Here is a 25,463-nt window from a genome sequence, read left to right as displayed (position 1 = left end):
CTAATTAAACATTTCCTAACAAAAACTAAAGTTAGTATTTCTCTCTCCCTTCTTCTGAACAGGACAACATCTGGCGTGCTTTCACTACCCCGCCCCCATCTCCATCTTGCCACAGCTAACTTTTAAATTATTGCCTAAATTTATTTAACCTCTTTTTCAAATTAAAACAAAGCTCATTTAAAAATAATAAATAGTTAAAGTTACGGACACATTTTGTCCATTTCCATGCTCACTATTGTTTCTTGTATTCTCCATCCTTCCTGTATTCACACCTCTTCTGGCTGAAGCACATAGTAAGGGGCAGAGCTGGGATTCAAGTGACATGTGTTTCCCTACAGAGCCCCTTCTCTCAACCACAACAATCTACTAGTCAAAGATACAGAGGATGGTACTCTGGTTGTCTGGAGTAAGGTGTAGAGCCAGGTAAGAAACAGATGGAGAGAAAAAGGGGAAGTGGAAGATGACTTATAAGAAGGCACTGGCTGGGTGCAGTGGCTCACACCTGTAATCCCAACGTTTTTGGGAGGCTGAGGTGGGCAGACCAGTTGAATGCAGAAGTTTGAGACCAGCCTGGACAATATGGCAAAACACCATCTCTACAAAAAAATTAAAAATTAGCCAGGTGTGGTGGCATGTGCCTGTAGTTCCAGCTACTTGGGAGGCTGCAGTGAGAGGACGGCTTGAGCCTGGGAGGCGGAGGTTGCAGTAAGCCAACATCATATAATTGCATTCTAGCCTGGGTGACAAAGCAAGACCCCATCTCAAAAAAAAAAAAAAAAAAAAAAGCCTGTGTGGTCGCTTATGCCTGTAATCCCAGCACAATGGGATGCCAAGATAGGCTAATCATGTGAGGTCAGGAGTTCAAGACCAGCCTGGCCAATATGACGAAACCCTGTCTCTACTAAAGAATACAAACAATTAGCTGGGTATGGTGGCACATGCCTGTAATCCCAGCTACTTGGGAGGCCGAAGCAGGAGAATCACTTAAACCTGAGGGGTGGAGGTTGCAGGGAGCTGAGATCATGCCACTGCACTCCAGCCTGGGTAACAGAACAAGACTCTGTATCAAAAAAATAAAAAATAAAAATTAAAAAATTAAATTTCTAAAAAATTAAAATACATATTTTTTAAAGTGTCACCATATAAAGATACAAGGCTACTTTTGATACTTTCTGCTGGAAGACAGAATTTCTATATCAGAAAAGCAAAAACAGAAAACTCATGAGATGTGACTATAATATATATATAAAAAACATAAATAAACATGGGTAATTCAAGGTATAGTAGAAAGTCTAGGCTTAGGCCAGAAAGGGCACCCCTTTGAGGCCTAAGGATGCTGGGGGATTCCCAACACTTAGGCATAGTGCCTGGCACATACCAGGTACTCAAGAATACTTATGAAATGAAAGAAATGAAAGCAAGAAAGAAGAGAAAGGATAGAAATGAAAATAGGAGAGAGGAATGAGAAAATAAAAGAATGAGAAAAGGAGGAACATAAAAAATAGGAAGAAAATGAAAGGAAGACATTTTTTAAAAGGGCAGAAAAAAGTAAAAAGAAGGATGTCTTTTTTGTTTTAAAACTTTTATATGTTTATTTATAAATAGGCAAAAAAAAGCAACGAAAAGATTCATATCAAACTGTTAACAGTGTTTACTTAGGGTAGGGAGTGAGTGACTTCCACTTTATTTATGGATATCAGCATACTATATCTGGCATTTCTCCCCATGTTATTCTTCCCCACTCTCCCCACCCCCCATTGCCTCTCCCCTATCCCCCTCAACTGTCCTGTGTGTGATGCTCCTCTCCCTGAGTCCACGTGATTCTCATTGTTCAACACCCACCTATGAGTGAGAACATATGGTGCTTGGCTTTCTGTTCTTGGGTCAGGTTGCTGAGAATGATGGTTTCCAGATTCATCCAAGTCCCTACTGGGCCACGAACTCATCGTTTTTTATGGCTGTGTAGTATTCCATGGTGTATATGTACCACATTTTCTTTGTCCAGTCTATCACTGATGGGCATTTGGGTTGGTTCCAGGTCTTTGCTATTGTACACAGGGCTGCAATGAACATAACGTGTGCATGTGTCTTTATAGTAGAATGATTTATAGTTCTTTGGATATATATCCAATAGTGGGATTGCTGGGTCAAATGGAATCACCACACTGTCTTCCACAATGGTTGAACTAATTTACACTCCCAAGAACTGTGTAAGAGTATTTCTATTTCTCCACATCCTCTCCAGCATCCGTTGTGTCCGGATTTTTTAATGGTTGCCATTCTAACTAGCGTGAAATTGTATCTCAGTGTGGTTTTGATTTGCATTTCTCTAATGATGAGTGATGACGAGCATTTTTTCATGTTTGTTGGCCTCATATATGTCCTCTTTTGAAAAGTGTCTGTTCATATCCTTCGCCCACTTTTGAATGGGCTTGTTTGTTTTTTTCTTGTATATCTGTTTTAGTTCTTTGTAGATTCTGGATATTAGCCCTTTGTCAGATGGGTAGATTGCAAAAATTTTTTCTCATTCTGTTGGTTGCTGATTCACTCAAATGATGGTTTCTTTTGCTGTACAGAAGCTCTGGAGTTTAATTAGATCCCATTTGTCTATCCTGGCTTTTATTGCCATTGCTTTTGGTGTTTTTGTCATGAAGTCCTTGCCTATGTCTATGTCCTGGATGGTTTTGCCTATGTTTTCTTCTAGTGTTTTTATGGTGTTAGGTTTTATGTTTAAATCTTTGATCCATCTGGAGTTAATTTTAGTGTAAGGTGACAGGTAGGGGTCCAATTTCTGCTTTCTGCACATTGCTAGCCAGTTTTCCCAACACCATTTATTAAACATGGAGTCCTTTCCCCATTGCTTGTTTTTGCTGGGTTTGTCAAAGATCAGATGGTTGTAGATGTGTGCTGTTTCTTCTGGGGTCTCTGTTCTGTTCCATTGGTCTGTGTCTCTGTTTTGGTACCAGTACCATGCTGTTTTGATTACTGTAGACTCATAGTATAGTTTGAAGTCTGGCAGTGTGATGCCTCCAGCTTTGTTCTTTTTGCTTAGGATTGTCTTGGCTATGTGAGTTCTCTTGTGATTCCATATGAAATTTAAAGTGTTTTTTTCCAGTTCGGTGAAGAAGGTCATTGGTAGCTTGATGGGGATAGCATTGAATCTATAGATTACTTTGGGCAGTATGGCCATTTTCACAATATTGATTCTTCCTAACCATGAGCATGAAATGTTTCTTCACCTGTTTGTGTCCTCTCTTATTTCGTTGGGCAGTGGTTTGTAGTTCTCCTTGAAGAGGTACCTTTACATACTTTGTTAGTTGTATTCCTAGGTATTTTATTCTCTTTGTAGCAATTGTGAATGGGAGTTCCCTCTTGATTTGGCTCTCTGTTTGTCTATTATTGGTATATAGGAATGCTTGTGATTTTTGCATATTGATTTTGTATCCTGAGACTTTGCTGAAGTTGTTTATCAGTTTGAGAAGATTCTGGGCTGACACGATGGGGTCTTTCAGATATACAATCATGTCATCTGCAAATAGAGACAGTTTGACTTCCTCCTTTCCTAATAGAATGTCCTTTATTTCTTTTTCTTGACTGATTGCTCTGGCTAGAACTTCCAATACTACGTTGAATAGAAGTGGTGAGAGAGGGCATCCTTGTCTAGTGCTTGATTTCAAGGGAATTCGTCCAGCTTTTGTCTGTTCAGTATGATACTGACTGTAGGTTTGTCATATATAGCTTTTATCATTTTATGATAGTTCCATCAATACCTAGTTTATTGAGTTTTTAGCATTAAGGGCTGTTGAATTTTATTGAAGGCCTTCTCTGCATCTATTGAGATAATCATATGGTTTTTGTCTTTGGTTCCATTTATGTGATGGATTACATTTATGGATTTGCATATGTTGAACCAGTCTTGCATCCCCGGAATGAAGCCTACTTGGTTGTGATGGATAAGCTTCTTGATGTGCTGTTGCAGTCTGTTTGCCAGTATTTTATTGAAGATTTTTGCGTTGATGTTCATCATGGATGTTGGCCTGAAGTTTTCTTTTTTAGTTGAGTCTCTGCCTAGTTTGGGTATCAGGATGATGTTAGTCTCATAACGTGAGTTAGGGAGGATTCCCTCCTTTTGTATTGTTTGATACAGTTTCAGAAGGAATGGAACCAGCTCCTCTTTGTATGTGTGGTAGAATTCGGCTGTGAACCCGTCTGGACATAGACTTTTTTTTGGTTGGTAGGCTATTGATTGCTGCCTCTACTTCAGCGCTTCTTATTGGTCTGTTCAGGGTTTCAGCTTCCCCCTGGTTTAGTTTTGGTAGAGTACAAGTGTCTAGGAATTTATTAATTTCTTCCTGGTTTACTGGTTTATGTGAGTAGAGCTGTTTGTAGTAATCTCTGATGGTAGTGTGTATTTCTGTGGAATCAGTGGTGATATCCCCTTTATCATTTTTTATTGCATCTATTTGATTCTTCTCCCTTTTCTTTTTATTAATCTGGCTAGCGGTCTATTTTGTTCATCTTTTCAAAACACCACCTCCTGGATTTACTGATTTTTGAAGGGTTTTTTGTGTCTCTATCTCCTTCAGTTCTGCTCTGATCTTAGTTATCTCTTGTCTTCTGCTAGCTTTTGTTTTTTTTGATCTTGCTCCTCTAGTTCTTTCAATTTTGATCATAGGATATCAATTTTAGATCTTTCCTCTCTTCTCTGGTGGGCATTTATTGCTGTAAATTTCCCTCTCAATACTGCTTTAAAGGTGTCCCAGAGATTCTGGTAAGTTGTGTCTTCATTCTGGTTGGTTTCAAAGAACATCTTTATTTCTGCCTTCGTTTTATTGTTTATCCAGTCAACAATCAGAATCAAGTTGTTCAGTTTCCAAGTGGTTGTACGGGATTGAGTGTGTTTCTTGATCCTGAGTTCTAGTCTGATTGCGCTGTGGTCTGATAGACTGTTTGTTCTGATTTCTGTTCTTCTGCATTTGCTGAGGAGTGATTTGCTTCCAATGATGTGGTCAATTTTAGAGTAAGTGCAATTTGGTGCTGAGAAAAATGTATATTCTGTAGATCTGGGGTGGAGCATTCTGTATATGTCTATTAGATCTGCTTAGTCCAGCTCTGCCTTCAAGTCCTGGATGTCCTTGTTAATTTTCTGTCTCATTGATCTGTCTAATATTGACAGTGGAGTATTTAAGTCTCCCACTATTATTGTGTGGGAGTCTAAATCTCGTTTTAGGTCATTAAGAACTTGCTATATGTATCTGGGGGGCGTATATTTAGGATAGTTAGCTGTTCCTGTTGGATTGATCCTTTTACCATTATGTAATGTACTTGTCTCTTTTGATCTTTGTTGGTTTGAAGTCCATTTTATCAGAGACTAGGATTGCAACCCCTGCTTTTTGTGTTCTCCATTTGCTTGGTAAATCTTCTTCCATCCCTTTATTTTGAATCTATATGTGTCTTTGTATGTGACATGGGTTTCTTGAATACAGCACACCAATGGGTTCTGACTTTTTATCCAGTTTGCCAGTCTGTGTCTTTTGATTGGAACGTTTAGGCCATTTACAGTCAATGTTAGTATTGTTATGTGTGAATTTGATCCTGCCATTTTGTTACTGGCTGGTTTTCTTTCTCATTAGTTGACTCATTTTCTTGATTGCATTTTTGGTCTTTGCCAACTGGTTTGCTTTTGCAGTGACTGGTACTTGTTCCTTTCCATGCTTAGTGTTTCTTTCAGGAGCTCTTGTAGGGCAGGTCTGGTGGTGATGAAATCTCTCAATATTGTGTCCATAAAGGATTTTATTTCTCCTTCACTTATGAAGCTTAGTTTGGCTGGATATCAGATTCTGGGTTGAAAGTTCTTTTCTTTAAGGTTGTTGAATATTGGCCCCCACTCTCTTGTGGCTTGTAGAGTTTCTGCCAAGAGATCCACTGTGAGTCTGATTGGCTTCCCTCTCTGGGTGACCTGACCTTTCTCTCTGGCTGCCCTTAGCATTTTTTCCTTCATTTCGACCCTGGTGAATCTGACAATTATGTGCCTTGGGGATGCTCTTGAGGAATATCATTGTGAAGTTCTCTGTATTTCTTGAATTTGAAATTTGGACTGCCTTGCTAAGCTTGGGAAGTTCTCCTGGATAACATCCTGGAGTGTGTTTTCCAGGTTGGATTCATTCTCCCCGTCATATTCAGGTACACCAATCAAGTGTAGATTAGGTTTTTTCACATAATCCCATATTTCTTGGAGGCTTTGTTCATTTCTTTTCACTCTTTTTTCTCTTGTATTGCCTTCTCTTTTTATTTCGTTGAGTTGATCTTCAATCTCTGATATCCTTTCTTCTGCTTGATCAATTCAGCTATTGAAACTTGTGTTTGCTTGACGTAGTTCTCATGCTGTGTTTTTCAACTTCATCAAGTCGTTTATGTTCTTCTCTAAGCTGGTTATTCTAGTTAGCATTTCCTCTAACCTTTTTTCAAGGTTTTTGGTTTCTTTGCATTGAGTTAGAACGTGTTCCCTTAGCTCTGAAAAGTTTGTTATCATCCACCTTCTGAATCCTGTTTCCATCAATTCTTCACACTCCTTCTCGGTCAAGTTGTGATCCTGTGTTGTTGAGGACTTGTGATCCCTTGAAGGAGAAGAGGTGTTCTGGTCTTTGATGGTTTCATTTTTTTTGCACTGTTTTTTTTCCCATCTTTGGATTTACCTGGCTGTGGTGTCTGAGAGCTGCTTAATGAGGTTGCTTGTCTGCCTGTGGTGATGCTACTGGGTTTCTAGGGACTCCTTCAGGTTACTAGGAAAGCTTCTAGTGCCTTTTTTTGTTTATGCTGGGAGATTAGGCCTGCCTCTTCTGCTGACCTGTAGGTGCTGCTGGGCTGTCAAGAACGCCGTCCCTTCCCGTTGCTATGTAGGCTTCCTGTGTTTTTTGTTAAAACATGTAGCCCAGTCCCACCCCTCTAGTGGTGGGTTGCACCCTTCCTTCACTGGGCTGGATCATTCAGCGTTTATCTCAGACTGTGGCACTGGCTACGCAACCCACTAGAGTCAGGGCTTGAGCCCTCTGGGGTTTGTGGGGGAGGGTAGGGACCCCTCCCCTTTAGCTTTCTCTCTCTCTGATCATGAGGTAGGGGCCACCCAGCTGCTCCTGCTTACAGCTTCCTCTCTCTCCGGGCTGGGGGAGGGGGTGATAGCTCAGTCTGCAGACTCTTATACAACTCAGCACTTGTAATTCCTGGCACTTGACTGGCAAAGATCCCCTGTTTTGTGTATTGCTGAGGCTTTGGGGGAAGTGCTGTAGGTGGACCAGAGCACCAGAGGTGGAGCCTCCGACTCTCGCCGGTCAGATGCACTTTCTGGGTGAAGGAGCACCTCTCCCTGCCTCAGTCTGCCCTGAGTGGGCTTTGCTCACCCTCAGACCAGACCCACTGAGATGCACCTGGTACCTCAGTTGGAGCTAGGAGATCTCTGGGTTTCTGCATCTCTCTCACTGGGTGTTGTGCGCTGGAGTTATGTCTAATCCTCCAACTTGGATCAGACTCCTATCAGCAATATTTAAGCTTATTCCAGTAAGCATATATTGTTTGTAAATAAAGATTTGAAAATTCAGATTTAGCAGCTACTGCAGTGGCTCAAGCCTGTAATCCCAGCACTTTGGGAGGATGAGGCAGAAGGATCACTTGAAGCCAGGAGTTCAAATCTAGCCTGGTCAACATAGTAAGACTCCATTTCTACAAAATTAAAAATTTAAAAAGTAGTTGGGCATGGTGGTGCATGCCTGTAGTCCCAGCTACTCAGGAGGTTAAGGCAGGAGGAACACTTGAGGAGTTTGAGGCTACAATGAGCCGTGTCTACACCACTGCATTCCAGCCTGAACAACAAAGTGAGACCCTATCTCTTAAAAGAAAAAAAGAAATATAAGACTTAGCAATAACAAAAAGGAAGTGAACAAAGAATATGAAATAATCACCTGGTGTGACTTGTGTAGTACCTTAAGGTGAGTTCTACTTCACAGATCCCCTTGGAGGGTTGCCTCCAAGACCTCCTGTCTAACTCCAGGGGTAGAGATCATCTCAAGCCTACTAGCCTCTTCAAAATGTTTCCACTTCTTCTAAAGCCACTTGTAAATTCCAGACAGTCCTGGAATTGCTTAGCCTAGAATTACCTCAGGATGCCTGATTCCCTTTAAAGAAGGTCCAATCCCACACCCACAGGTCTTTTCCTTTAGCCTCAAAAGAACAACCTTATCAGAACAGGACAAATCAAGTATTTGCACATCTACAAGGTATTTTTAGAAACCTCTTCCTTCCAAGATAGTAGCTCATGAAAACAGAGAAAATGCTTCCTTCCTTTTTTATCTCCCTGGCTTGCTCATTTCCACAAGATGGATAGAACTTCAATACTACCCCTTGAAGGAAACATGACAGGCAAGTCCAGCTAATCTCTTAACCTAGAAACATTGAATGTAATCCTAGTTTCATGTATGTAAGAAAACCTATGTTGTATCCATGAAAGTGAATTAACTCATATGGAGTGTAGGTTATGAATCTTTATAATTCAAGAGATATGAATAAAAGGTGATAAACCAAAAGTTGTCTATTACATCCCTGTGGCCAGGGTTTCACAACCTCAGCACTATTGGCATTTTGGGCTAGATAGCTATTTGCTATGGGGGCTCCCCTGTGCATTGTAGGTTGTTTAGCAGCATCCTTAGCTCCTACCCACTATATCTGTAACACACACACACACACACACACACACACACACCACACCACACCAGTTATCCAGTTATGATAAACAAAAGTGTCTCTGGGTATTGCTAAATGTACTCTGGGGTCAACATCTTCCCTGGTTGTGAACCACTGATGTAGCTCCGATTTTAAAAAATGAGTCATTTTATCTCACCACCAGTGGAAATACATGTTTTGCATGCACACAGGTATTTTGGGTTTAGTATGTGTTAAACCATCTCTTGTAATGAAATAATTTGCAATGCCATTGGCAACAAGAGAAAAGCTATATGACAGGCAGAATTGTATTCCAAAGCTTCATATTATATTACAAAACAACATAAAGAATACTACAAACAAATATTCAGCAAAGACACATTTATGTTCAGCAAAGATAAAAAAATCAACATTATATGTGTTTAGTGACCCTATTTTATAAATGATTTCTTTTTTTTTTATAACTTCAGATAACCCTCTCAGCAGAGTTTAGAGCTAAAACCATCTGTATTAGTCTGTTCTCACACTGCTAATAAAGACACACCCAAGACTGCGTATTTTATAAAGGAAAGAGGTTTAATTGACTTACAGTTCAGCATGGTTGGGGAGGCCTGAGGAAACTTATAATCATGGCGGAAGGGGAAGCAAACATGTCCTTCTTCACATGGCAGCATCGAGGAGAAGAATGAGTGCCCAGTGAAGGGGGAAGCCCCTTTTAAAACCATCAGATCTTGTGAGAACTATCATGAGAACAGGATCGGGGACACCACCCCCATGATTCAATTATCTCCATCTTGTCCCTCCCAGGACACGTGGAGGTAATATGGGTACTACAATTCAAGATGTGATTTCGGGGTGGGGAAGCGGTCACAGCCAAACCATATCACCACCCAAAAATTTAACTCTAATCTAGTTATCTACTTGGGAAAAAATATTCCCACAATATCACCACATTGATAACTTTGCAATTCAGCACCATAGTTTAAGAAAAAATAATGTTAGCAGGCTGCCTAGCCTAATGATATTAAAATACTGACTATACATGGTTCTGTGAAAGTTAATTGACATCTTTCCATTGCATTCCAAAGAAGAAAGAAGAAAAATTGGTAAAGTTAGGATCTACTATCAATCACTTAAAACAATGTTAATGCCAGAGACTGCAGGGTCCCCTGTGACCTTGATATTAACTTAATAGTATGAGTGAAATTATTCAGGAGAAAAATAAAGCCAAAATGTATTTTGGGGCCCTATAACCACTTATTAATTAAATTAGCATTTGTGTCCATTTGCTGTAAACTACTTCAAATTAAAGTACCCAAACACTGTTCTTTTATATATATATATAATAGTGTCATGGAAAAAAAATTATAGCTGCATTTTACTTTATGTTCCATTTCAGATGCAGATAGTTGGACTGAATAAATTTAAAATGTAATTGAATAGCCAAAGGATAAAAATATCCTTTTCTGACTCAGAATAGTTCAATCTGTCATTGTAATTTAAAAAAAAAAATGAATTCACACTTAAAAAAAAAATAGGTTAATGGAATAGAAATTTGTCTTCCTGTTTTATATTGCCCCTTCTCCTCCAGTCCACTTGCCAGAAGGCATTTCAAGTGCAATTCCTCTGAAAGCTACAGATTTAGTAGGTTAATGGATGATTACCATTTTTGTTACTAGGCTGGATTCTCTATTCAGTTTAGAGCTAGAAAAATCTTTTTGTTGTTGTTGTTCCTGCACAACTTGCCACCACTAAAGAAAACAAATCAAGTGACATGGTGAGTAGAAGGGAAGAGCAAAGAGGGTTGGTTTCTGCAGCAATTTCCCAAGTATTATTTTCCCCTTTTGAGATACAAAATGAGGCAAAGACACTCCTCTGTATCTCTAATGGAAAAGTGAGCAAGAAATTTACAAATCTCTGCTAAGCCAAATGAACTCATTACCATGTTATGAAACAGTTTAACACACTTTGATCAATATATTAGCTGTACAAACACAATGTAAGCAAACCTGACTGGCCTATGCTAATAAGCATTAAGACATAAAAGATGTAAAACCATTAGGATATTTGAAGAAAAGCCAACTACTTTTAATACTCCTCAGAAATAGCATTCTCACAACTCTTTTTACATACGTATCTATCCCCTAAATACAAAGAAGTCTTACAAACATTACTATTCTTTTCCGTAGTTAAAAATAAATGAACAAGAAATTAAAGAGAAGGTACTGTAATAAAAGTTTGAATATTCTAAATGAAAAACAATTACAATGAAACAATTTAGATTCCTGTTGAATTATAAACATGTTTCAAGGGATATTTTGCAATGCAGTTTTTTTTTTGGAGACAGAGTCTCACTTGGTTGCCCAGGCTGGAGGCAGTGGCTTGATCTTGGCTCACTGCAACTTCTGCATCCTGGGTTCAAGTGATTCTCCTGCCTCAGCCCCATGAGTAGCTGAGATTACAGGCACCCACCACCATGCCCAGCTAATATTTTTTTTATTTTTAGTAGAGATGGGGTTTTACCATGTTGGCCAGGCTGGTTTCGAACTCCTGACCTCAAGTGATCCACCCACCTCAACCTCCCAAAGTGCGAGGATTACAGGCATAAGCCACTGTGCCCAGCCCAATGCAATTTTTAACACAATGTTTTCTTATTATTATTCTTGAAACTGAAAACACTGCAGGTTTATTTCATAGCTTTAAAAAAAAATACACTTATTAGAATAAGAGCTTTCCTTTCTCAAAAAAAGAGCTTCGTGATTTAAAGTAGTGTGCTAAACGCTTAGATTTTTCTTCAAATACATTTGTATACCTCATCTTTCAACCAAGAGGATTTGTTTTCAACAATGTGTAATTGACAGAAAATTGTGTTGAAATTGTAGTATTATTTAATTCTGGGAATTTAGCCAGTCAGATATCAGAAATACATAGTTCTTTGTAAAGAACTGAAAAAATATCAACAGTATGTAAATGTACTTACTGCTTTTCCATTGTTTTAACTCCTCTATCAAAATTATACTCAGATTTCACAAAAGTGAAAGCAATAGGCTTAATTCTTGTCCTGGGAGATAATTTTTTAAATTAAAAAAGTTACCTTCTTAGTTTTTAAATATTTAATCAAACAAAACCTCTAACTCTGAGACACCTTTAGGGCCTTTTCTAGAAAAATCCCTTCTGTAGCTGCTGGCACAAACTTGACAAACTTGCTGAACTGTGCAGATGTGGAAGCAGCTCTCAGTTACACTGGGGAAGAAAGAAGAACTAGACATTCCACAGCTGCCTACAACAATTTGCTTCCCAGGGGCAGAGCTGCAGGCTCTATCAAGCTCAATCACTTTGCACAGCAACTGGGGATCCCAAGCAGGGGCAAAGAAATCCCAGAGCAGCTTAAATTTCTCCCAGTACCACAGCAAGAAGTAACACTACTTAAAGAGTAACCAGTTACTTCCAACAATTATGTGGAGGGTAGTGGGGAGAGAATGAAGAAAAATATCTGGATTAAGAGAAAATAAAAGATGTTTCATATCTTTAAAATTTCAAGCCACTTACAGCATATCTTCCTTAGGTCTTGGTTCCTGATCAATTTGTTTTTTCTTTAGGGGTGAGGAGATAATAGCCAAGTTGAAAAAAATACAGAACTTAACAGTTAATTCTACAATTATAATGTAACACATTTATTGCAGGTTTTAAATGCATGTAATGACAGTAATATTGTCTTTAAAGGTACTCCACGCTTCCATTTTATGAGTATGCATTCTCACAAGTTCTTTTAAACATCTTAAAGACTAAAATAATTGTATTAATGATATGGTATGACTAAAAACAAGCAGCCAGGGAATATTCTTCCCTACTTGAGGATAACTGATGCTACAGCAGATGTCATTTCCTTAGGGCAAACCAGAAAGGAAGGGCTTAAAGAACATGTAGTTCCACTAAATAACTGAAATACACAGATCACTATTCCTCATAAAATTATACTTTTATACTAATCTTCTGGGGTAGTAAAAGATGGTATGTAGATGCATACATAGTTTTTATATCTTGTTTATAATACTGTTAAAATTATTAATTTTTACTTGGTTAGAAAACCATTATTGTACCACCACATAAGTACTTGCAAGAATTCACCCGATACAATAATAAAAACAAAAATGACAGTGATGTTACGATTAATCATGGGCTTGCTATGATCAAGCACTGTGCTGACAGCCTTCAAGAAATCACTTCACCTACCCCTCCCAATAATATTTCCATTTTATAAATGAAGAAATTAACTTACAAAGTCAGTTATGGCACAGCCAGAATTTAAATTTTTTTTACTCTAATGTCCATACTCTTGTTATTATGCTTTATAGTACTGAAAATGACATTTGTATGTTAATTTGGAACATTTTAAGTATTTTTGCAATCAATTTTAAAGGATTACATTGTATCATTAAATTGTTCTATTCAGAGAAAAATGGCTTCTCTACATGAGATGTACTAGTTAAACCTTGCTTATACTGCTTATCATACCTTTTTGCTCTCTAACTATTGATTTTTTAATAGCCACAAAAGCTCCTTTCAACCTAGAGTATTAGTAATATAACAATTTCCTGAAGGTTTTCATGTTTCCTAAATTTCAGATGTCTGTCTTTTTATTTTAGATTGATCCTCATGACCACAAGTCAAGTAGCTAATAGATAATTAATTTTATGTTATGTAACAGACACTAAGGCATGTAAACACTAAACTAGGCCTGAGTATTTGGAATAAGAAAACTTTTTTATTTCATATTGATGCTAAAATAGCAACAGGAAAACGTGAAGCCTCAGAAGGCCTTTGTTTATAGTTCAACAACATTCCTCTAAGACAATGCAATATACTGTAACCGAGGAGCAATACGAGGCAGAAGTTGATGACATATGGGGTGTGCATAGAACTTCTGGCTAATGGAAGTTTCAAGATGTATAATAAAAAACGATGTGTGAGTTGGTGGAAAAAACTGTAAGGCAAGTCAATTTTTTAATTAAAAAATTATGTAGCATAAACAATGCTAATGAGCCAAAAGTCCCAAGAGATTAGGATTGTATCTGCTTCATTTTAATGTTTCATTCGCTTTTCATAAGTTACATCTACTCACTTGAAATATCTCAAGCAGAACCTCTTTTGTAAAATAGTTTTGAAGATATTCTTTGTCCTTTTTCTCAATAGCTCACCATTTTCTACTCAAATTGTCAATCTGAGGACAAATCTCTCTCTCTCACACACACACCCCCCCCTAAAATCTTTAAATGAATCACCAGAAAGTAAATACCTGGAAGTTCTTCATAAATTTCATCATCTATTGGTTGACTGCTTGTTAGTGGATTGTTTATTGGTAGAGGATGATCAACATCATCATATAATTCTCCTCTCTCATCATAATCCTCAGGAATAATATCAGACTCCATATCTATAAAATACATTTCATGAAGTAAATTTTAAAAGAATGCAGAAGATATTTTTAAAACTATAATTCATAAATAAATGCAGCCCTACAAAGTAACAACAATATTGCTATGTGTTATGTCCTTAACTAAAAACATGTTTGAAAATTGTTTTGTAAATATGTGAATTATAAAGTAAGCCAATTGGTACTTATAGAAAAGATGCTTTTTGAAATCTGAAGTCAGTGTGTCTGTAGTGACATTCATGTGGTCATTCTCACAGAAGTCAGTAAGCTTTTGTATATGAAAACCCAAACTACTCAGTTATTTAGTATTTAAAGACTGTGATCACTTCTTCAATTGATTTCTCTTACCTTGCAATACAAATTTCAGCTGCTGTACCCATTCCTCAGCATCCTTGGGAGAAGTGGCTGTAAACTAATAAAAACAAACAATAAAAATGAAAATCACCACAGTAGAAATGAAAGGTATGTTGATTCTTAGTATTTCCTCAAGACTATTAGTAATTCTTTTCATGTCTATGGGAACTTTTCTTGCAAGGATGCTTCTTATAATGTACAGTTAATTTTGACAAATTTATGTAATTGAAGCAGAGGATGATGAATTTGAAACTCTGATCAGCAGCTGGCAGCTGTGCAGGAAAAAAAGCTGCTTCTCTTCATCAATGTCAAAGACAGAACTGATGAACAAAATTTGCCCTTGACAATTAGAAGACACCCATGAATTTCTTTAGACTGCTGGATACAGTTTTCTTAAAAATGTTCTTGTCAGATTCCAACACACTACCTGACAACTTAATTAACTGGCTTTCAACTGCAATCTCAGATATTTAAAACTTATTAAACATACATTCCACATTGATGCCTAGCTGATAGCTCTTGAATTGCAGAGCTGATATGTACCTTTACCTTCATTTTCTCCCACACTCCTAGCAATACAATATGTATTATCGCTCTGATATTTTTCTTTTGATAATTTTACTTTTTCTGCTATATGTTTCTTTTAGAAGATCACATAGTTATATTAGATATACATGCAACACGTGAAGTAATTGATAAATTATACTCTATCATTTTCAAGAAGATAATGTTTGAACTAATCTGAAATTTAAAAAAAATTCCTCTTATAAGACTATTCACTTCATAATGTATTTAAACACCAGTATTTTTATTACTGTTACCATGTCAGAAAAAGTATTAATCAAAACATTTTATCAACTTAATTTCAAGGCAACATAAAAACTACAACCTGATATATACGTTTATCAGGAGCAGAGATTTCAAAACAGCAATCTTTCTTCCCATCCTTTCTTAGAGTGTTATTCATTCTGACACTGTAGCCATCTATTGCAAATTCACCTTTCTGTTGTTTGTCTGTTGAAGATAAAACGAGTTAGAATTTCATTTATTACATATTAATGCTCAATTATCTTTTATTTAAATTGTCTTTGTCAATTCTTGGAAATAACATTTTTGGTCATATTGCTTTAGTAATACAATGGTTAGATAACGTTTTTAGAAATCATTTTTAATTCTGAAACATGGAAGAATTAGGGGATGATTGGATTTAAGAAGGAGGTCTGCAGATTGTGGTCTTTTTCAGAAGGAAGTATGGAAACATGACACTTTGGGGTAGGAAAAATTCAGGAACTACAACTTAGAACTTGCTAGACAACTCACCACAAACCTGTGGCTCTTTCAGATTTAGTAGGGAAAATCTGTCCAGCTGAAAACTTGGTGGGCTTTATTTACTATCTCCTTTCACCTACCCTCCTCCCCAACAACACCACCAAAAAGAAGCTTCTAAAACAAAACTTTTCATTTAAAAAAGGTCCCCTAACTTGGTACAAATCTAACTCTAAACTTAAGAAGCAAACCAAAACTAAACTACTAATTATGAAAAACATGTGAAGGTAAAACAAACTATAAGGACAGAGAAGAGTGGTAAAGCAGGTACAGAAGCATTAGTTACCAAAAAAAGAAGGAAGGTTTCTTAACCAGTTGGTCAACAGTTGAACTAGTAAAGCACATTTGAATCTCACATGATGAAGGCAAATGATCATCTGAGCTTTGATCAGATATTATTTTAAAGACAAATAAAGTGGGAATATAACAAAGGACTTAATATTCTGAAACTGAAAATAAAATTAGTCAACCTTCCTACTTCACCCAATCATACCATTTGATAGAAAAATTGCACAGGTATAGGTTTATTTCCTAAATTAACAAACAATATTAAAACCATGAGTAGGGACAAACTCTTTTACTGAGCTTGGGGTAAATACAGAAATGCTTTCATGTTGTGGCGTGTGCTTTCTCAGTTCGGTGTACCAGTAAAAGATTTATCTTCTTAAAGACACAAGTTAAATGCCTGAAGTAACTAACATACATTTTTAAAAGGTCATAGAGATCATATCTTGTTCAAAATATCAAATGAGAAAAAAATCTCAGTTCTTGGGAAACTCTAATCATATTTAGTCATAATTTATATCTCTCTGAATGTCTGAAGAAACAAAGTTTATTTCATGAAAAGAATTCTACAATAAACTCTACATTTTTCACAAAAACTATACAGTACTTTAAAGATTACAGCAGAATTTCTCAAAGATATTAGTAGGTTTCTGTGATCAAATCAATTTGGGAAACATTTTGCTGAATTAAACAGAGTTAAGCAGTTTGTTAGTTCAGGCCTTCTTGGGGCCCTTAGTACATCTGCATACTAATTAAACTTCTAAAAGAAACATTTAGTATGTAGCATTTCCAAAAATTATTTGTCCGTGGAATCCTTTTTTCACAGAACATTTTATGGTATTCCTAGGATGTATCTGGTACTCCCAGGATATATTTTGTAAGACACCTAACTAGGAAACTATTGGAAAAAAGTATTAAAATAATAAATAGTTAAGCATGGTTGGCTCTTCTAAAATTCTCAAAAAAGACTAAATCATTCACTCACTCATTAGACAAATTGATACCGAGCACTTGAAACAAGCCAGACAGCATTATAGGTTTGCTGAGATAAAAACTAGAACACCTTATCAGACCTTACACACCACCTTCCCAGTGATCTACTAAATTACAAAAGGAACTTAATATTCTCTACAAAAAGTGAAAATAATGTGAGGCAAAATATCAAAGCCATACTGGACAATTTTGAGAGATTTCCTAAACACTCCAGAAGAAAGAGAATTTTCAGGGACCAGATTTAGAGGAAAGCTGCTCCCTTGCTGTGCAAGGTTTCAATTGCTCCACTCACTGGGTGTATCTGACCTAAAACCTGTGCCTTCTACCTCCAATTTGGGTCTAAAATTCTCATCAATGTAATTTAAATGGAGGAAATGCCTAAGGAGTGGGAGTCTACATCTGGAGATGTAAAATCAGCACTACAAAGACTTAGTTATGAAGAGTGAGGGGAACAGATCTTTCTGGGCTAGATTATCTGATAATCTAGAAATAAGATAATTAGGCAGCAAAATTAGGCAACCTCAACTTGGACTAGCAGATTCATTTTAGCCAAACCCCCTAGAAATATGCTGTGGGGCTATGTATCAGAACTTCTACTGAAAAGAAATGGAAGCCACAATCCAATTTATAGGTAAGCATCCCAGACTTTATAGACATATACTTGTTCAAGGGTAAGTAAAAGAGGAACAACAAATAGAGATGCCATAAAGATATTATATATAAAACAGAAACACAACATAGCACATGAGAAGTAGAAAGCACAAGCAAATAGGAGAAATGGAAGTAAACTCTAGTCAATTGCTTTGCATATTTTATAAGAGTAAACACAGATTCTGAAAGAGATGAAAGACAAAACAGTGTAATATTAAAAGAGAAAAGGCTGAGACAAGTAGAAATTAAAATGAAGCTGGCAAAATAAGGAACAAATACGCTGTATAAGGAAGTGGAAATTGCAGTAGCAAAACAAATGATGTGATAAAAAGTAGAACTAACATTGTGGAAAATCAGATCAGATATACCCTAAAAAGCTCACTCAGCAGGTAGAAAATAAGAATCAGGGGAGAGGGAAGGGACAAAGGGGAGTATGATAAATATGCAGGGCTGACAAAAATAAAACTTATGAAAAATGGGTTTTCTGGAAGAAGAGTAATAAATACCAATAACTAAAAAGACATAACAAAAGAAAACATTCCATCAAAGACCTAACTCTGCAGAACAAGTTTTACTTGTTGTTTAACCAAGTAAAAATTATAAAAAGATACTAATATTTAGACCTATTCAGCTGATTGATTATATTTGAGGTTAAACAATTATGTAAACATCAAAATTGGGTAGGGGTATGGACCCAGAAAGGTTGAAGAGAACAGAGGAAACTCGTAACTCTTTCTAATAGCTTTTGCAGAATGATAACCATGAAGTGGCCATGTTTCCAATTAGCCAATACAAGATAAGACGTTCAAGACATGAAATGGGCTGACGTGGCTACAAGACAACACTGCTCTTCTTCTTTCACATTAGATTCTCTTCTGAAGAGAGAAACTTCATCATTATGGTAAGTCATAAGAATTTACATATAGATTAGTTCCACAATGCTTTTCGGGATAGTTTTAAGGATACCTGTTAGCAAAATTATCAAAAATAGTAAAATGCCAATCAAATAGGAAATAAGACTATAAAGTCCATTTACCCAGCACTGTGAAAGGCTAATATATTATCTAGGTGAACTTCACCAACAGCAAAAGCTTATTCCTTTAAGTGCCAAACTTTTAAAAATGTTAATCAATGTGAATGGAAAGCTTTCTAAAATACATACTTTCCTAACTTCTCAAATAAGTCTTTCAAACATAAGGTTGTTTTCTTAACATAGTAACATTTTGGGTATTAATTAGTTTTTATATTGTGACACATTGATGCCCTCAGAATTTTTAAGGTATTTGTTCCTCTATTAAATTTCTCTTAGCTTCTGTTTCATGCTTTAACCTTACCTCTATCATGCTGTTTGAATTTAATGTCTGCAGAACTGAAGGCTGCCAGGAAAAACTAGATAATGAAATCTATTATACCAGTAACTTAATTTTACACAATCCTAATTCAGTAGGTTCAAGGTAAAAAGCAGTTTGCTCTGATCTCCTACAAAACAAAATGCATGAGGCTAATAAGAGCAATGTCCTACTACTTTTTCAGTGGCTTTTACGTTTACAGCTGTGTTCTGCGTTTTTTTTTAAGCTGTCAAAAAGACAACTCACATTTACTGAGCTTCTATATGTCAAGAACTTAATAGAACATATCTCATACATACCTGGTAATAATTCTAAGCAATAGAAGATATATACTATATTCCCAACAGTGATGGGAAAACAAACTTTCACCCATTTGCTCCCGGTCAGACAAACAGTAAATGGTAAAAGCCAAGACCCTAGCAAAGTGATTCTAAAGCCTTGCTTTTTAGCCATTTCACACTGTTTTCTAAAGAGGTGTTTCTCAAAGTATATTTTAGGAATCCCCTACGTTAGAATCATCTTGGATGCCTGTTAACACAGAATGGGCTACCACTCTGCACTTGCCATATAGGAATCTCTATGGGGGAGTCTAGGAAACCAAATTTTTTGGCAAGCACCCCAGGTGATTTTAATACACACTAAAACCAGTGTACTCAATATAACGTGAAATTTACAAAATCATAGTAGGGAAGATAAATGTCATTTTGCATTTCCTCCTACAACTTAGGTCAAACACTCTCAGCTTTATGGGTTTCTCTACCTCTCTTAAAAAGCCATGATGGGTTGTTCTAAATCTTGCTCTCTTCTTACATTACACTCTCACTGGGCAATCTCATCTAATTCCAAAAATTAAATTCCTATCAATAAACTTGTGACTCAAGTCTCTATTTTTAGTACATTTTCCCAAAACCGTATATCCAAATCTTCATCTGCTCACTATATATGTTTGATCTCTAAAATGTCCTACAGGTTCATTGAATAGAAAGTGCCCACAATGGAGATCATCTTATCCCCACTCCCAGTTGTGATATTTCCTGTTGTAGCTCCCATCTCAGTAAATGGCACCTCTATGAATTCAAGTCCCCAAACCAGAAAACTAGCACCATTCTTGATTCTGCCCTTTCCTTCACCAGCCGCCCCAGTGTTTCCCCGTTTATCCCACTGCCACCTACCAAAATCTAAACAGACCTTCTATTTTTCTGGCAAATATACTTGCTTTTTCTCTTCTTCATTCGCTCTCAGAAAAATAGGCTTAAAACACCAACCACTCTCATAGCACTTTAAATATAGCATAAATATTACAACTCAGTAATTCTGAATCTTTTAGCATCTCTACAAGTTATGGACATTTATTATTTGTGGCTCCTCAGCATCCATGCATCTTTCCTATTTTAATTCCAAGATTGTGTGGGATAGGGCTTAGTTTTCCACCACAGAAGCTGGAGGGAGGTAGATTTTCCCTGTTCCAACTTAATCAAAGTGGACGCTCCAGACTGGAATGTAAATCTCAAGTAAGCAAAAGAATCAGGAGAGGGTTCAGAATCGATTCTGGTGGCAATGGCATTCACTGATGGATGACAGTTCCAGTGGCAACATCACATGTCCTCACTGAGCAAGGCCAAGGCTAGCAGTGTGCCCCAGTAAGACTCTTAATGGATTATACTCAAATTCTAGCCCCCGTACCTACCTTAGTTCTTATGTGCTTGTTGAGCTGGTGTTTAGCATTCTTAGCAATTCTGAGATCTGGTATTTTCCCAGTAATTTCTCTTTCTGCATATGCTTATGCCAAGAACACTAACTTGGTACAAATGGCTAGCAAATAAAAATATGAAATGTGTTCAGCATTATCTACGACTTATATTCAAGAAGGCCTTGGGGGGCGGGGGGTGGATCCAAAATGGCCGAATAGGAACAGCTCTGGAGTACAGTTCCCAGCGAGAACAACGCAGAGGGTGAATGAACACCACATTTCCAAAAGAGTTATTACTGCCCACAGATCAGGAGATTCCCAGGCTGAAAAGCACCGTGAGTTCCCAGCTTGGCTGTTTCAGCCAGCGCAGCAGGTCTCTGCACAAAAACTCACAGAAATCTGGGCAGATGTTTCAACTGGCCCCCGGAATGCCTGGGAGACAGATCTGCTCATTCAACTGAAACAAAGGGGGCTGAAACAGGGATCCAGGTAACCTGGCTCGGCAGGTCCTACCCCCACAGAGACCAGCAATCTGAAATGCTCTGGATCGAGAGTTTTGCAGCAAGCACAGCTGGACCCGGGGATGGTCCAGCTCTGTTGGGGGAAGGGCATCCGCTACTACGGAGGCAGTCTGCCATTACTGAAGCAGTCTACCATTACCGAGGCAGCCTGCCATTACAGAGGCAATTCTAACTATACCTCTATAAAGAAACCGCAAGGAAGTTCACATGGCAGCAGGGCAGAGCCCATGGCAGCTCAGCAACGCATCTGCTGGCAGACTGTGACTAGGGTACCTCCTTGCTGGACAGGACAGCTCTGAAAAAAGGCAGCAGCACACCAGGAACTTATAAATAAAGCCCAACCTTCCCAGGACAGAGCACCTGGGAAAAAGGTTGTTATGAGTTCTGCTGCAGCAGACTTAAACATACCTGCCCAGAAGCACTGAACAGAACAACTGAGCCCACAGCTCAGCACCTGAGCTCCTATAAGGGACAGACTGTCTCCTCAAGCAGCTCTCTGACCCCCATATATCGAGTCACCTCATAAAGGAGAGCTCAGGCTGACATCTGGCAGGTATCCTTCTGGGACGAAGATAACAGAAGAAGAAACTGGCAGCAACCCTTACTGTTCTGCAGCCACTGTAGGTGATACCCAGGCAAGCAGGGTCTGGAATGGACCTCCAGCATTCCTACACTAGAGGGGCTTGACTGTTAGAAGGAAAACTAAAAAAACAAATAACTTCATCATCAACAAAAAGGATGTCAATTCAGAGCCCCATCTGAAAGTCACCGACCACAAAGACCACAGGTAGATAAATCCACAAAGATTGGAAGAAACCAGCAAAAAAAGAAGGAAAACACCCAAAATGAGAATGCCTCTCCTTCTATAAGGGATCACAACTCTTTACCAGCAAAGGAACAAAGCTGGCTGGAGAAAGAGTCTGATAAATTGAGAGAAACAGACTTCAGAAGGCGGGTAATAACAAATTTCTCTGAGCTAAAAGAACATGTTCTGATACAATGTAAAGAAACTAAGAACCTTGAAAAAAGGTTTGACAAAATGCTAACAAGAATAAACAGCTTAGAGAAGAATATAAGTGACTTAATGGAGCTGAAAAACACAACACGAGAACTTTGAGAAAGTACACACAAGTTTCAATAGCTGATTGACCAAGTAGAAGAAAGCATATCAGAGACTGAAGAATCAGCTCAATGAAATAAAAACGAGAAGGCAAGATTAGAGAAAAAAGAGTAAAAATAAATTGACAAAGCCTCCAAGAAATATGGGATTATGTGAAAAGACCTAATCTACATTTGATAGGTGTACCTGAATGTGATGGAGAGAATGAATTCAAGCTGGAAAACACTCTTCAGGATATTATACAGGAGAACTACCCCAACCTAGCAAGGTAGGCCACTATTGAAGTCCAGGTAATACAGATACCACCACAAAGATATTCCTCAAGGGGAGCAACCCCAAGGCACATAATTGTGAGATTCACCAGGGTTGAAATGAGGAAAAATGCTAAGGGCAGCCAGAGAGAAAGGTCAAGTTAACCCACAAAGGTAAGCCCATCAGACTCACAGTGGATCTCTCAGCAGAAACCCTACAAACCAGAAGAGAGTGGGGGCCAATATTCAGCATCCTTAAAGAAAAGAACTTTCAACCTAGAATTTCATATCCAGCCAAACTAAGCTTCATAACTGAAGGAGAAATAAAATCCTTTACAAATAAGCAATTGCTGAGAGACTTTTGTCACCACCAGGCCTGCCTTACAAGAGCTTCTGAAAGAAGCACTAAACATAGAAAGGAACAACCACTGGCTGGGCGCAGTGGCTCACGCCTGTAATCCCAGCACTTTGGGAGGGCGAGGTGGGTGGATCACAAAGTCAACAGATCGAGACCATCCTGGTTAACATGGTGAAACCCTGTCTCTACTACAAATACAAAGAATTAGCTGGGCACGGTGGCGCATGCCTGTAATCCCACCTATTCAGGAGGCTGAGGCAGGAGAATTGCCTGAACCCAGGAGGCGGAGGTTGCGGTGAGCCGAGATCGCGCCATTGTACTCCAGCCTGGGTAAAGAGCGAAACTCTGGCTCAAAAAAAAAAAAAAAAGAAAGGAACAACCACTACCAGCCACTCCAAAAACCTACCAAATGGTAAAAAGCATCAACACAATGAAGAAATTGCATCAACTAATGGACAAAACAACCAGCTGGCATCAAAATGACAGGATGAAATTCACACATAAAAATATTAACCTTAAATGTAAATGGTCTAAATGCCCCAATCAAAAGACACAGACTGGCAAATTGGATAAAAAGTCAAAACCCATCAGTGTGCTGTATCCAGGAAACCCATCTCACATGCAAGGACACACACAGGCTCAAAATAAAGGGATGGAAGAAGATTTACCAAGCAAATGGGAGAGAAAAAAAAACGGCAGGATTTGCAATCCTAGTCTCTGATAAAATAGACTTTAAACCAACAAAGATCCAAAGAGACAAAAAAGGGCATTACATAATGGTAAAAGGTTCAATGCATCAAGAAGAGCTAACAATCCTAATATATATGCACCCAATACAGGAGCACCTAGATACATAAGGCAAGTTCTTAACAACCTACAAAGAGACTTAAACTCCCACACAATACTAATGGGAGACTTTAACACTCCACTGTCAATATTAGGCAGATCAACGAGACAGAAAATTAACAAGGATATCCAGGACTTGAACTCAGACCTGGACCAAGCAAAGCTAATAGACGTCTATAGAACTCCACCCCAAATCCACAGAATATACATTCTTCTCAGCACCATATCACACCTACTTTAAAACTGACCACATAATTGGAAGTAAATCACTTCTCAGCAAATACAAAAGAATGGAAATCATAACAGTCTCTCAGACCACAGTGCAATCAAATAAGAACTCAGGATTCAGAAACTCAGATCCACCCAACTTCATGGAAACTGAACAACTGGCTCTTGAATGTTGACTGGATAAACAAAGAAATGAAGGCAGAAATAAAGATGTTTTGCAAAACCAACGAGAACGAAGACACAACGTACCAGAATCTCTGTGACACATTTAAAGCAGTGTCTAGAGGAAAATTTACAGCAACAAATGCCCACATGAGAAGCAAGAGAAGATCTAAAATCGACACCTTATCATCAAAATTGAAAGTTAGAGGAGCAAGATCAAAAAAACTCAAAAGCTACCAGAAGACAAGAAATAACTAAGATCAGAGCAGAACTGAAGGAGATAGACACACACACACACACACACACACACACACACACACACACACACCTTCAAAACAATCAATAAATCCAGGAGCTAGTTTTTCTAAAAGATCAACAAAATATACTGCTATCCAAATTAATAAAAAAGAGAGAAGAATCGTAATAGATGCAACAAAAAATTATAAATGGGAAATCACCACAGACTCCACAGAAATACAAACTACCATAAGAGATTACTACAAACAACTCTATGTACATAAACCAGTAAACCTGGAAGAAATGGATAAATTCCCAGACACTTGCACCATCCCACGCCTAAACTGGGAAGTTGAAACCCTGAAGAGACCAATAACAAGGTCCAAAGTTGAGGCAGCAATTAATAGCCTACCAACCAAAAAAAGCCCAGGTCCAGATTGGTTCACAGCTGAATCCTACCAGACACACAAAGAGGAGCTGGTACCACTCCTTCTGAAACTATTCCAAACAATCCAAAAAGAGGGAATCCTTCCAAAATCATTTTATGAGACCAACATCATCCTGATACCAAAACCCGGCAGAGACTCAACAAAAAAAGTAAACTTCAGGCCAACATCCACGATGAAAATAGATGCAAAATCTTCAATAAAATACTGGCAAACTGATTGCAACAGCACAGGAAAAAGCTTATCCATCACAATCAAGGGCTTCATCCTGGGGATGCAAGGCTGGTTCAACATACTCCACCATATAAACAGAACCAAAGACAAAAACCACATGATTATCTCAATAGATGCAGAGAAGGGCATTGACAAAATTCAACAGGCCTTTATGCTAAAAAATCCCAATAAACTAGCTATTGACAGAAAGTACTTCAAAATAATAGACTCTTTATGACAAACCCACAGCCAATATCATACTGAATGGGCAAAAACTGGAAGCATTC

General features: G+C 37.9%; 1 protein-coding gene across 16 annotated transcripts in view; it reads right to left on the bottom strand.

Annotated features, from left to right (window-relative positions):
• Positions 1 to 25,463, bottom strand: part of SKAP2 (src kinase associated phosphoprotein 2) — a 432,987-nt gene that overhangs the window by 48,253 nt on the left and 359,271 nt on the right. For all 16 annotated transcript variants that reach the window (XM_078342524.1, XM_078342522.1, XM_078342525.1 and 13 more), the window contains 3 exons: positions 15,390 to 15,514; positions 14,495 to 14,558; positions 14,009 to 14,146 (listed from right to left, as the gene is read on the bottom strand). In XM_078342524.1, coding sequence (XP_078198650.1) covers positions 14,009 to 14,146; positions 14,495 to 14,558; positions 15,390 to 15,514 — 327 coding nt within the window. The remainder of the gene's footprint in view (positions 1 to 14,008; positions 14,147 to 14,494; positions 14,559 to 15,389; positions 15,515 to 25,463) is intronic.

Source organism: Callithrix jacchus, chromosome 11 (assembly GCF_049354715.1).
Source record: "Callithrix jacchus isolate 240 chromosome 11, calJac240_pri, whole genome shotgun sequence".
In the NCBI taxonomy this organism is placed as follows: domain Eukaryota; kingdom Metazoa; phylum Chordata; class Mammalia; order Primates; family Cebidae; genus Callithrix; species Callithrix jacchus.
Note: the sequence above shows the minus strand (reverse complement) of the source record. Positions and strands in the feature narration are given on the sequence as shown.